Below are 13,428 nucleotides of genomic sequence, written 5' to 3'. Positions count from 1 at the left end.
TCATGTTCAAATTAATGTTTAACCGATGACAACCCTTTTATTAGAGTTTTTCAGGCCAGAGACCTGGAGGTCCTGTTCAACTCCTCTCTCCCACCCAACCCCGCCCCCAGATCTGGTCTCACCACAAAACTGGTTGACTCTGTCTTCAAAATGTGTCCAGAATTCAACCTCGCCTCCCATCTCACTGCTTCTGCCTGGGCCCAGACCACCGTTATCTTCTCTCTTCTTCTGCATCTTCCTTTAGGTCTGCATCCTCTCAAGCCCAGCAGGGATCCTTTAGAAACGTAGTACAGATCTGTGATTCCTCAGTTCAGAATCCCTCTAGGATTTTCCAGCTTCCAGGGAAAAGCCCTTCTCCTTCCTAGCTGGGTAGTCCAGGCACATCTGTCTCTGACCTTGACCTTTTCCAGCCGCAGTGGCCTCCTTTCTTCTGGGCAACCTGAGGACAGCCCTGCCTCAGGGCTCCAATGGTCCCTATCCCTCTGTGCTCAGTGTTCTTCCCCAGGTGTCCTTGTGGGCACTGGCCAACGGATGTAAAATTTCTACTGTCTCATATCCCACTTCCAGGCTTGTTTTTTTTTTCATGAACACCACTGTCTCACACATTGTACTTACTTATTGTATTCATTTTGTGTCTTCCCCCTACTTGAATATAAGCTCAGGGATGTTGAGGACTCCTGAGTTGTTCATGGCGGGTGGTGGTTTAGTTGCTAAATCGTGTCCAACTCTTGTGATCCTGTGGACTGTAGCCCTCCAGGCTCTCTGTCCATGGGATTTATGAATAGTCCTCCACCACTTCATCCCTTTCTTCCTCCCTCATATTTATTTAATTCATTACCACTGTCTTAGTGTCATTTTTTTTTTCTTTCCAAAATAGAAATAATCCTTAAGGGTGGTTTAGTTGTAATATCTTTATGAGACTTTTCAAAGAAATACACTTATGAAAATCCTTTGATAGAAATATCTCTGGATGTTGGTGCTGATCCAGACAGAGCTCTTGCACTTTGTAGGATGGACAGTTGACTGACTATTTAATAAAGTAGGACTTAATTCTTATGCCTTGGAAGGGATTTCTCGTGCTATTAATTTCCCTTCAAGAAAAAAGAAAGCAGTTTCCAAAGTGACATTCCAGTTGCTTCATAAATGGCGTCAAGATAACAGAAATACAGACAGATATTCTTCATTTTAATAGAAACAATCATTTCACAGTATAAAGAAGCCAAAAAAAAGCACTTTACACATATTTGTAAGTGTGGCTATTTGTTTATGAACAAAATCTCTGGCTTTTAAGCGTAGGTGCACGGGCATATAGGAGGAATCTCAGCAAAACGTACTGGTAACACTGGTGGTTCAGGTATAAAAATGAGTCATTCTTTTTCTCATCTGCTCAGACATTTCTTGAGGTGGGCTGCTATCTTTCTGTGGTCCAGGATTAGCAGTGCTTCCTTAGCATTCCTGGTCTGGGGCTCTCTCAGTTGGAAATCCATCCAGCCTTTGCAACTTCCTGACCCTCGACAGGCATTATCTCATGAATGTAGGAGCACAGGAGTTATTCAGCTATTTCTATTGATGTAAGAAATGAAACAAAAATCATTTCTGTCAAATTAGATATTAAGTCACAGAAAAGGATGTTTTTTTACCCAAGTGTTATTTGAAACAAACTATAAATGAAAGAAAAGATACTAATCAAATGAATAGACTACAAATATCCTCAAGCACCTTCTTCTTGTCTTGAGAGCCAAAGGTTGGTGAACTTGGCTTTTCCTACCCTCATCTCTCTTTTCCTTCAGCTGGCACCTGTTATTACTTCCCTGGTGATTCTTCCATTTTCCCTGGTAATTCTCTGTCACACCATCTTGCCTGTTACTTGAACAATACAGCTTCTTTCAAACTGTATTCTCTGCCTGTTGTTTCTTCCTTGGGCAGTGGCAACTGAATTTTCTTACGTCATCATCCCCACGCAAATAGTTTCTGAGATGGCCTGTTGGTTCTGGATGAGATGCTCACCCTTCAAGGTACACTCTGCTGGGGACTCCGGCCCACCCACAGCCCTCTCGGGCTCACTTAGATCCCGCTCAGCTACACTGGTCTGTCTTTCCTGCTCACGCCCTGCTGTTTCTCATCTCCACACCTTTGCTCTCTGACATTGTCTTTCTTTACAGTTTTTCCTTGAAGGCCCCTTTTTAGTGCTACACTTTTCCATGGGGGCCTTTCCTTATGCCCTGAGCCATGGCAGTCCTTTCTCTGCTTTTGTTATAGAATATGACTTTGTCAGATTTTTCTTAGTACATATATCCTCCTGGATGGATATTTTTTACCTCTCACCGTCTTTTCACACCACACTTGGTCTTCAACATTTACTCCCTTTGCAGTATAATGCCTTGTAACCTACATGCTTAATGGAAATTCATTCAACTTAATGGTTTTGTCTTTAAGTCACCATAGAGTGTTTAAATTGTACTAACAACTCTGTCACGTGAAAATTCCTGAACGTGAAAGCTACTTTTCTTCAACAGATCATCATTACTTAAGGAAATGTCTTTGCTTATGTTTATATTTCATAATAATAGCAGAGTTCTTAAGACATGGGGGAAAGCACAAATCACTTTAAATGCTGTAGACAGTGGATGCTGTACTAACTATAATCATTGTCCTATCATAGCAGCATTTGGGGTTAGGAATAGTTTAAGCTTGTCAACAGTGCATTATGAAATTTAAAACTCTTCCCCTGCCCTTACCTCTTACAATTCAAAAAGGTATAACATCCAAATTCTAAGCATTTAGTCTTCAGATAGTCTCTGGGACATCTCCTTAATTTCCTGGTATTTATGTAAGTGACACTGTATAGCTATATGGAGACCTTGGTCTTCCTGAGCTCTTCAAGGAAACGTGTACTCTTTGGTATTTAAGGACATGTCCTCAGAAAGCCTAATGATGAGTTCCATTGGACTTGCCTGGGTCTTCTTGAAAGTACTGGGCTCGTTTCTCATACATAAAGTATCTTACATCACTTCCCTCATCCTTTCTCCCTCACTGGCTCAGCTGATCAACCGTCACCTCCAGCTCCCTAAGGGGGACCTCACACTGGTGTATTTACTCATCTCACTGGACATGTGTCTCTCTTTCAGCTCATGACGCTGAGAGGGTCAGTGCTGGAGGATGCCATTCCCTCAACGGCAAAGCACTCAACAGCTCGGGGGCTCCCCCTGAAGGAGGTTCTGGAGCACGTGATTCCTGAGCTCAATGTTCAGTGCCTGAGGTTGGCCTTCAACACCCCCAAAGTCACAGAACAGCTCATGAAACTGGATGAGCAGGGGGTAAGTGTGGCTTCCAGGGGAGGACATTTCTGTTACTGAGGCTTCCCACTAAGCTTCCAGAATAAGACCTGAGTAGTTCTTTTTTGAGTGGGAAAACTGATACCATTTATTACAAAGGATCTTCTCTTTGCAGTTACTCATTTTCTTTTTTCTTAACTCACTGAACATTTCTCATCTGATGAAATTCTCTATGTCAGGATTGACTGATATGGTACTTAAACAATGTTCAACTCTTTTGGTAATCTTCCATTAATGCAATGAATTTTTCAGATACACCAGGAATAAGTAATAGCAGTAACAGTAGCTGATACTAATGAACATATTCACCAGGCTCTGTTTTAAGTACCTTCATATATTATCCCAACTTATGTCCCAGCCCCAGGAGAATGGTACCATTTTTATCCCCACTTTAAGGATGAGGACTCTGAGACACAGAGAGGTTAAGTCATAAGTCCAGGTTCACACAGTTAATAAGTTCAAAGCATGTACTGGGAACCTGTATACCATACTGTTCTTAAAAGCTTTAATTTTTAGTCTCAGTACCACCAGAGATGTATTTTCGTCAAGATTTTTAATTACAAAATGCAGAATTTTAAAAATCTGGATCCTAATAATATGTAGCACAATGAAAATACTCAAGATTTTCTCACCTCCATACTTCCTAAACCTTAATGTGAGGTCGTTGATCCAGATACAAATGAGTGATAGGATAATTCATAGAGAGGGGACAGAAGAGTAGAGAATGCAAAACTGTAATCCACTAAGTGGAGAGTGTATCCACATTCTAGTTGGAATCATTTGAGCATATGGGTTAGTTTTGTTAGACGTTGTATTTATATACTCTTATTTTAACTCTTTCTTTGAATATTTTAGCCATAATGTGTCTTGACTGAGTGGTAATTCCACTGCATTTTTTTTAAAGAGTCTTCCAAAAGTAAAATTGGTCCAGTTATTGAATTCCATTCTATGAACAAAATTTGATGGAATTTTCTTAATTAGACAAAAATTTGAATGTTATTAAAATGAATTATAGTGCAAAGTAACAGTTGCAAGGTATGATTCAGTCTTTTAACTCAGCTGATGGGAATATATTATTCGATATTAGATATAACTTTTCTAATCATTGCTCCTTTTGTCCATTCATCTTAAGCACAGCTAATGTCTATACCATATGTATATTTCACATAGACTGTGAGTATCCATATTTATAACATGTAAATTTGAGCACTTTGAATGCTCGGGGCTTCCTGGTGGCTCAGATGGTAAAGAATCTGCCTGTAATGTAGGAGCTGCCCGGGTTCAATCTGTTGGTCAGGAAGGTCCTCTGGAGAAGGGAATGGCTACCCACTCCAGTACGCTTGCCTGGAAAATTCCATGGATAGAGGAGCCTGGCAGGCTATAGTCCATGGAGTCGCAAAGAGATGGACACAACTGAGTGACTAACACTTTCAGAAGACAACTGATACATAAATTTAACTATTTTGGGTGCTGTGTTCCCCAATAATTATTTTGCACATTTATTCTAACAAAGGAAGAGTAGAAAAATGACGATTAGATTCAATTTTAAAGGTTCAGGGGAAACAACATTTAGACATTGATAATACAAGGGATGAGATTTTGGGGCTTCCCAGTGGTGCTAATGGTAAAGAACCTGGCTGCAAATGCAGGAGACACAAAAGGCACAGGTTCAATCCCCTGGATTTGGAAGATCCCCTGGAAGAGGGCATGGCAACCCACTCCAGTACTCTTGCCTAGAAAATCCCATGGACAGAGGAGCCTGGTGGGCTACAGTCCATGGGGTCACAAAGACTCACATATGACTAAAGCTACTTAGCATGCACATGTACAGTATAATCATATACTGAACATTCTAATTTCAACAGATTAAACAGATTATTTTGTGTAAAGGATGAATTTTTTTCCTTTTCACCCTAGGTTTTACTTAAATTAAAAAATGATTGCCCCAATTATAGATATTTTATGGGCTCCCTGGCACGTTTCATGCCTCTGTTAGTCTTTACAAAATATTGGAGCACAGGTAGTGCTGCTCTGTGATAAATGCTTTATGGTTGCATCCACAGGACGTCCCTGGTAGCTCAGTTGGTAAGACCCCGGTTCGGTTCCTGGGTCAGAAAGATCCACTGGAGAAGGGATAGACTACCCACTCCAGTATCTGTGGGCTTCCCTTGTGGCTTAGCTGGTAAAGAATCCTTCTGCAATGTGGGAAACCTGGGTTTGATCCCTGGTTTGGGAAAATCCCCTGGAGAAGGGAAAGGCTACCCACTTGAGTATTCTGGCCTAGAGAATTCCATGGACTGTCTAGTCCGTGGGGTTGCAAAGAGTTGGACATGACTGAGCAACTTTCACTTCCACAAGGAAAGATGAAAGCACTATAATGAATTTAGCTTAAAGGTACATTTATTTAATTCACAAAACTGCCCATTATTCTGAAATGAAGGGCTTCTTATTTTTGTTGTTTTTGTTCAGTCACTGATAAGTCATTCTGACTTTTTGCCACCCGATGGACTGCAGCATGCCAGGCTTCCGTGTCCTTCACTATCTCCCAGTTTGCTCAAACTCATGTCCGTTAAGTCAGTGATGCCATCCAACCATCTCATCCTCTGTCGACCCCTTCTCCTCGTGCCCTCATCTTGGGGGATATTAAACTGTTTATCCCTTCCTTCATAAATTATTGTTGATCATATGTGTTAAATGTTTTCTATAGTGCTTTCTCAGTGAAATTACAGTTTGGCAGTCTAGATAAGTCTCCCCAATTTTATTTTGGAAATGTTACTAGGCAGTAGAATCTAGAAGTTTAAAACCTGCTATTCTGTGTGAGCAGCTCCATATCTGAACTCAGGGATTCCACTACTTGGCCTCTCTCTCTGTTTATGTATTCATAGAATTTAAAGCCCAGGATTATACTGATAAAAGACAGAGGACACACATACTTAGGGGCTTAGTCTGGGGAGTCGTATTTTTGGTAAGGAAATTTTATTAATGCCTTGGAATCCTTTTGAGAAATTGATTGTTCTGGTGACTTTACAGATAACAGATTTTGAAAAAGGAGTGCCTCTAGGTGCTTATAATGTATTTGAATCACTGCAAAATGTTTTTAGTTTCCATCTATGTCATCATTTTTTGAAATTTCATGCTTTGTACATCCTTATATTTAAAGAGATTCAGAGTTTGAATTGTGTGTTAGTTGCTCAGTCATGTCCAACTCTTTGTGACACCATGGACTGTGGCCAATGACTGAAGCAACTTAGTACACACACGCATCGTATGAATGCCAAGAAAACTGAACTCACTGAAAGGAGCCTCTATATCTCCCTTTAAATTTTATTTAAATAATTCCTTTAAAATCTTTTCTACTTTAACAGCTCACATAATTATTCTCAGATAAAGAAAACACTATTTGCTTGCTATATTGTGGCATTTTGCCTTTCAGATCTTTGGTGCTTTTTTTTTTATTTCATTTACCATTTTTAAAAGCTAAAATGAACAGAAGAACAGATGTAAGTTATATCTATATGATATAAAAGATAGCATTTCACAGAAATATAAAAATTTGTTTCTCATTTGACTAGACTCTGATATTTATGTGGGAAGTGAAGTTGACATTTTAATTCCCCGAGTTTTAGGAAGTGATCATGTGCTTTGTGGCTTACCCATGGTTTCACATTCACCCTCCTCACAACTTCCTGGGCCTTTCACTATTGATTGATGTCCATTTCCATTATCATCTAAAGGCCAATCAGAAGATGAAATAACCTGCCAATGATTGCACATTGTCATGAATTTAGAACAGCTTGTGACTTAGCAAATTTGAATTAACTCTGGATTTAGTTTTCCCATCATGGTCCTGGATCTTCACTTATGAGATAATTGAGAGCATCTCTTATGATGAAGACACTTTAGATAAGTATAAATGTTTACTTATTACACTGTTTTAAGCTCTTTACCAGCATCATCTGCTTTAACCCTCACGGCACCCCTGGATGGTAGGTTCCAGTTATTGGTCTTTTACACTTGAGAGGAGTGAGGGTTTCAGAAGCAGTACTGTTTTGCCTTAGGAGTCCTGAACGCTGGATATGCATTTGCATGGTACTAACTTTGGCTTTTAAGATTTGCAAGTTTTCATCTCTGGCTCAGATGGTAAAGAGTCTGCCTGCAAAGTGGGAGACCTGGGTTCGATCCCTGGGTCAGGAAGATTCCCTGGAGAGGGGAATAGCAATCAACCCCAGTATTCTTGCTTGAAGAATTCCATGAACAGAGGAGCCTGGCAAGCTATAGTCCATGGTGTTGCAGAGTCAGACATGACTGAGCTACTAACACTTTCACTTTTTGCACATATCAAATTATTTGGATCTTCCAAACTATACTGTAAAGTATTAGGAATTTCATTATCTATTGCCAGCTTTCTAATAATATGGGTAATTCAGTTACTTTTAGATTTGCCGTATCAATGCTGTTTTTCTTCATCGGTCATTAAAAAACACCTTTATCTCACCTACTCCGTGCAGTGGAGTGAAAAGATCATTCTACCAGCAGTGAAAGTGACATTGAAAGTGGAAAGAAAGTGAAAGATCATTGTTCTAGGCCCTGTTTCAAGGATCTCACGCGTGTCAGCACTTAATGCAATGCGAACACTGAATGATGATAAAATAGTAGCTCGTCAGTAGCCGTTTACACACATTATCTCACTTCATCTTTCTAAGTGCCGTGCTGTTATGGATGGTTTAATATATTGTTCTTTTATAGGTAAAAAGCATCACTTTTCAAATCCAGTAAATGTTCAGTAACCACTCTTTACAGATTTTTATTAATAAATATTATATGCTAGTAAGACACAGGGTCTTTACCTGTGAAGGAAACAAAGTCATAGATTGCTATAATAAAAGGTGGGTTTAATATAATGAGTGTAATAACAGAACTACTAACAAACAAGCCAGTGGGGCCAAGTCACGATTAATCAGATGGGTCAGGATGAAATGAACCTTTCATCAGTCCAGAAAATAAGCAGTGTGGTGGTCTAAACTCAGAACAGTGAGAACCAAGCCCAGCAGGATAGGAGCTTGGGATGTGGGTATGGGACAGCAAGCAATCCCGCAGAGCAGGAATGTCAGGCAGTTATAAAAATAGATATTTTTTTATCGAACAGTGACTAAGCCAGGAACTGTGAAGCAATTTACATGAATTATTTTAATTAATCCTTAGAATCCTTTGATGGAGATACTGTTATTCTTGCTTTGCTGACAAAAGTACTAAGGCACAAAGAGGGTGAAGGACCCCCCAGATCACACTTAGGATATGCTGGAGGCAGGTCTTAAATCCAAGCATTCAGACTCCAGAGTCTACTTTCTTACCCAGCACACTCTACATCCCATCTTCCCATTCTCTCCCCTTGAGTAGGAGAAGAAACTGGAAATATGGCTCCAGGTTTTATTGCTACCGGCTGCAGAGCCTAATATTAAGTATAACATGCAAAACCCAAGATCAGAGTGGAACTTAAAAATAAAGTAAAATTGCCAGTCTGCAGTAGAGAAAATTGGAAGACCCGTTTTCATTAGGAAATGTCAAGTTTCATGTACATAGTAGTGATTTTATCTAAATCAATATCTCCACTGTTTTTCTAGATACTTATTAAAAATACAAAGAAATGAAAACATTTATTGGATTCTCTGTTCTTTAAAATGTTGCCCTTCAAATTATTGAAGTTAAAGGGGTAAAGTAATCATATCTAATTAGGTCTGCAATATACATCTCAAGAATAGATATAAGGAAAAAAGCAATCTTTATTTGATAATGAATAGTGCTGTTCTTTTGATTTAGGGAATAAATGAAATTCTTTGCTGACTTAGCCTGTGCATTGCCCTGTTGCATTATTTTATTGATGATAAATGAGTTTGACCAGCCACTTTCTTCTTTGATTCAGGCATCTAGAGTTAAAGAATGAGCCGTAGGGAAAACAACATTGTCTATGAATGAAGCTTTGGCAAAACAATTAACACTCCTGAAATTTCTTCTTCTAGATTATGATATCTGTTAATGCATGTGTAAAGACCAGAAGGCCACCAGATTGGTTCCATATGTACATTATCAGGAAGCATTATACATGACAGTCATCAGATCAGGGAAAGAAGCCCATGGCATTGGTCTGTTTCTCTTGTCCGCACACAAGTAATAATTACTCTGCATGGGCTCATCCATGCTATTTGCCTGGCTGAGGCTGGGGTGGGTGACTGAATGGAGTCCTTCCAGAGGTTGATGATTAATATGACTGAAAGCAGTAGTGTTTGGAAGATGTTTGGCTTAGTAGGACTGTAGTTTATAGTGAAGTAACTCAGCATGGCTAAGACCTGCAGTAAGGACTCTTTGGTTCACAATCCAAAAAGACTGAGGAACTGATTGTAGATATTTCAGTCTTCTTGATTTTAAACTGAATTGTGCTTTAAATTCAGCTTTAAAAGTCTTGTTTCCTTCCTGTGGGACTTTTCATAATTAGCTATTAATGATACCATCACATGGGCCAAAAATCAAAGTGTTTACATTGAAGGATCCCATTTCTACCCTGTTCGTATCTCTCAGCTCTCTTCTCCCCTCTAGTTTCCACTTTTATTAGTTTCTTATATATTCTGATGTTTCTTTATACAGATACACCGAAAATGCATATGTAGTCTTATTTCCCTTTTTCTTATACAAAATATAACATGCTATACACATTTCCATTTTCACTTAGTAATATATTTTGAAGATCTTTCTATGTCAGTACACAGGAAGTTTTCCCATTGTTTTTATGGCTGCATAATATTCTGTTTAGTTGCTGTACCAAAGTTTATCTCTTCAGTTTCTCTATTAATGGACATTTAGATGGATTCTAGTCTTACTGTTACAAACAATGCTGCAATGAAGAGCGTATTCCTATATAATTGAAATTCATCTTAATATCAAATCAATGCAAGTACATAAATCATCCATTTAATAGCAGTTGCTTTCTATTTTTGTGAGAACTTTTACAAAACATATTATGGAATATTTATATAGAATGTGTGTATTGAATATTTCCTTTATATGTGTATAGAATACAAAATGTGTGTCTAGAATATTTCCTTTACATTATGCCAAAGATAAAAATAGAATCTGTGCACATGTATATAAATAATTTTGACAGCATTTCAGACAGATTTTTAAAAAAATGATTTTCCTACCCAGTATCCATATGTCATTTTTTAAAGCAGTTTGATTTTTGTTAGTAAATTCCAATGAGGATAAAGTTTCTAACTAGCATTTTTTTCACTCCCAACCCTGAATTTTTCCAGTCTCTGTCATTCATTTTGGAGGACAGTACAGTGGTAAATCTTTAGAAAGTAGTTAAAACAGTTACCATGTTTATGAAGAACAAACCAAAGTAAATGCTGTCAATATGAATTGTGAGGATTTGAAAAATGAGCAAGGTCTTCATATCTAATGGAAGAATAACTTGTCTCAGATCAGTCTACCCACTGAGAGTAATCAGTGCTTTTAAAAAATAGATTTAGACTTTTGCTTCTAGAAGCATGGAATAGATGCATTTGCTAAGTTCAGCCACTGAATATAAAGCAAACATGAATCTGAAAGGTGAAAAGAGGGAGCAGACTGGCTGGGGATCTTGGGATGAGAAAAGCCATAATGGCCACAAACAATAAAAACTGAAATAAGAGGAACTTCTTCAACTTGATTAAAAAACAAAATACACCTATAAAACCCCTGAAGCATACATCATAGTCGATTAAAGACTTAATGATAAAGACAAAGATGTATACAGCCACCATTGCTATTCAACATAGTGCTAGAAGGTCTAGTCAGTACAATAAGGCAAGAAAAGGAGGGCATGTGGATAAAGGAAAGGAAAACATGAAAGTGTCCCTATGTCAGATGACATGATAGTCTGTGTACAAAACCCCAAGAAATCTACCAAAACTTGTTAGAACTGCAGGCTGTGTCCAGCATGGTCGTATGATTCAACATCAACTCACAAAAATCAGTTGGATCTCTTTTAATGAACATGGGGAAACAGAAAATAAAATACAGTACTGTTTATCATCCTTCAATAAAAAATGAAATAGAGAAACCGAAAACAGCCGCACACAAATATATCCAACTGATTTTTGACAATGGTATAAAAATATTCAGTGGAGGAAAGGTAGGCTTTTCAAACAAAGGTGCTGAAACAATTGCATAGACAAAATAATGAACTTGACCTAAACCTCACACATTATTCAGAAATTTATTTAAATGAATCATAGGTTGAAATGTAGAACTTTAAAAATCTGTGACAAGAACATAGAAGAAAATCTGTGACCTAAGGATTAGTGAAGAGTTCTTAGGTATAATATCAAAATCTTGGTCTAGAAAAGAAATAATTGAGAAATTTAGGTTCATCAAAATTAAATCATTCTGCAGCACTTTTTTCCTGGGGCATTTGCTGATTTGTAAGAGTCTTGGGGCTTAAGTGTGGCCCAAGTACAGATTAAAAGTTAGGTGACTACTGTTTGGGGGGGCTTCCCTGGTGGCTCAGGGTTTAAAGTGTCTGCCTCCAATGCGGGAGACCCTGGTTCGATCCCTGGGTTGGGAAGATCCCCTGGAGAAGAAAACGGTAACCCACTCCAGTATTCTTGCCTGGAGAATCCCATGGACGGAGAAGCCTGGTAGGCTACAGTCCATGGAGTCGCAAAGAGTCGGACACGACTGAGCGACGGAACGGAACGGAACGGACTACTGTTTAGAGTTTTCATTGATTTCATGGGACCCGCAGAAATAAAAAACAGAGGTCAAGGATCACTGGAGAACTTGGATTTGCTTTTAAAATATCAAATTGAAATTCTAGAACTGGAGGGGGAAAAAAGAAAACCCCAGAAGTTAAAGATCTCAGTAAATATTTTACAGAGCACATTAGACACAACAGAAGGGAAAAATGATGAAGTTACCAGAAAATGTTTAATTGAGTAATGTAGACAAGAAAACATGAGAAATACAGAAAAGTGCCTAAAAATCATGTGGGCCATAGTGAATACATATGTGTAATGGAATTCCCAGAAAAGAGGAAGAGAAATTACAGCAGTATTTGGAGACATCATCGATGTCTGAAGAAATACCCCTAGAGAAGTTTCCAAAGCTAATGAAACACACACAAGTTAAGACAGAGTCAAGGAACTCCACCTGTGGTAAGCAGGGTAGATACAAAGAAAGTCAGATGTAGGTCCATTGTAGTAAAAATTGCTGAAATTAAAAGAAAAAGAGAACAATCTAAAAATAGAGGGAAAAGTACATTCAAAGAAGAATATGAGACAATTGGATTAAAATTAACCATTTCCTGAGCTGTGAAACATAAAAGGTAGAAGCCACACTTCTAGAAGCTGAAAAAGAATTCTCACTAGGAATTTTACCTAGCGAAAATACTCTTTAAAACTGTAGACGGACAAATTTACAGTGGGAAAAAAATTGAACGGTGATTATCTGAGACTGTGGGTTGATACAGGCATATACAGCAAATGGGAACCAGGGGGCTTGGGGTGAAAGAAATGTTCTGTATTTTGACTGAGTAGGGGTTTGTTAGAAATCATTAAACCGTATGCCTCAAACAGATGCAGTTTACTGTCCAGAAATTATATGACTTGAAAATGGAGGCAGATTTCTATTTCCAGCCAAGTTTAAAAGAGAAGAACTAGATTTACTTTCCCATCTGAAACAACTTTTAGAACTAGGCAAACCAGTGAAACAGTGGTTTTATGATGTTGGAGTCACGCAACAAAGGACAGCAGGAACCAAATGAACAGTGAAAATCACACCAGCTTTCAGCCTGAGTTCCCAGGTTGCACAGCCAGGAGGGGCCACCCAGGCGAAGCCCAGAGGTCTCCCTGCGCGAAGATTGAGATGGGAGTCCAGGGAGATAAGGATCTGCTGAGCTGGATACTGGTGCTTTACTTGCCCAGTCGTGTTGACACTTTGTGACCCCACGGACTGTAGCCGGCCAGGCTCCTCTGTCCTTGGGGATTCTCCAGGCATGGGAGTGGGTTGCCATGCCCTCCCCCAGGGGATCTTCCCGACCCAGGGATCAAACCCAGGCCTC

The 13,428-nt window shown here is 38.9% G+C and overlaps 1 protein-coding gene across 9 annotated transcripts in view; it reads left to right on the top strand.

The window, feature by feature from the left end:
* Positions 1–13,428, top strand: part of SIPA1L1 (signal induced proliferation associated 1 like 1) — a 388,842-nt gene that overhangs the window by 271,496 nt on the left and 103,918 nt on the right. For all 9 annotated transcript variants that reach the window (XM_088839495.1, XM_088839488.1, XM_088839490.1 and 6 more), the window contains one exon: positions 3,129–3,317. In XM_088839495.1, the coding sequence (XP_088695621.1) occupies positions 3,129–3,317 (189 nt within the window). The remainder of the gene's footprint in view (positions 1–3,128; positions 3,318–13,428) is intronic.

This window comes from Moschus berezovskii, chromosome 9 (genome assembly GCF_049115385.1).
Source record: "Moschus berezovskii isolate FMDL1 chromosome 9, NW_MosBer_1.0, whole genome shotgun sequence".
Classification (NCBI taxonomy): Eukaryota; Metazoa; Chordata; class Mammalia; order Artiodactyla; family Moschidae; genus Moschus; species Moschus berezovskii.
Note: the sequence above shows the minus strand (reverse complement) of the source record. Positions and strands in the feature narration are given on the sequence as shown.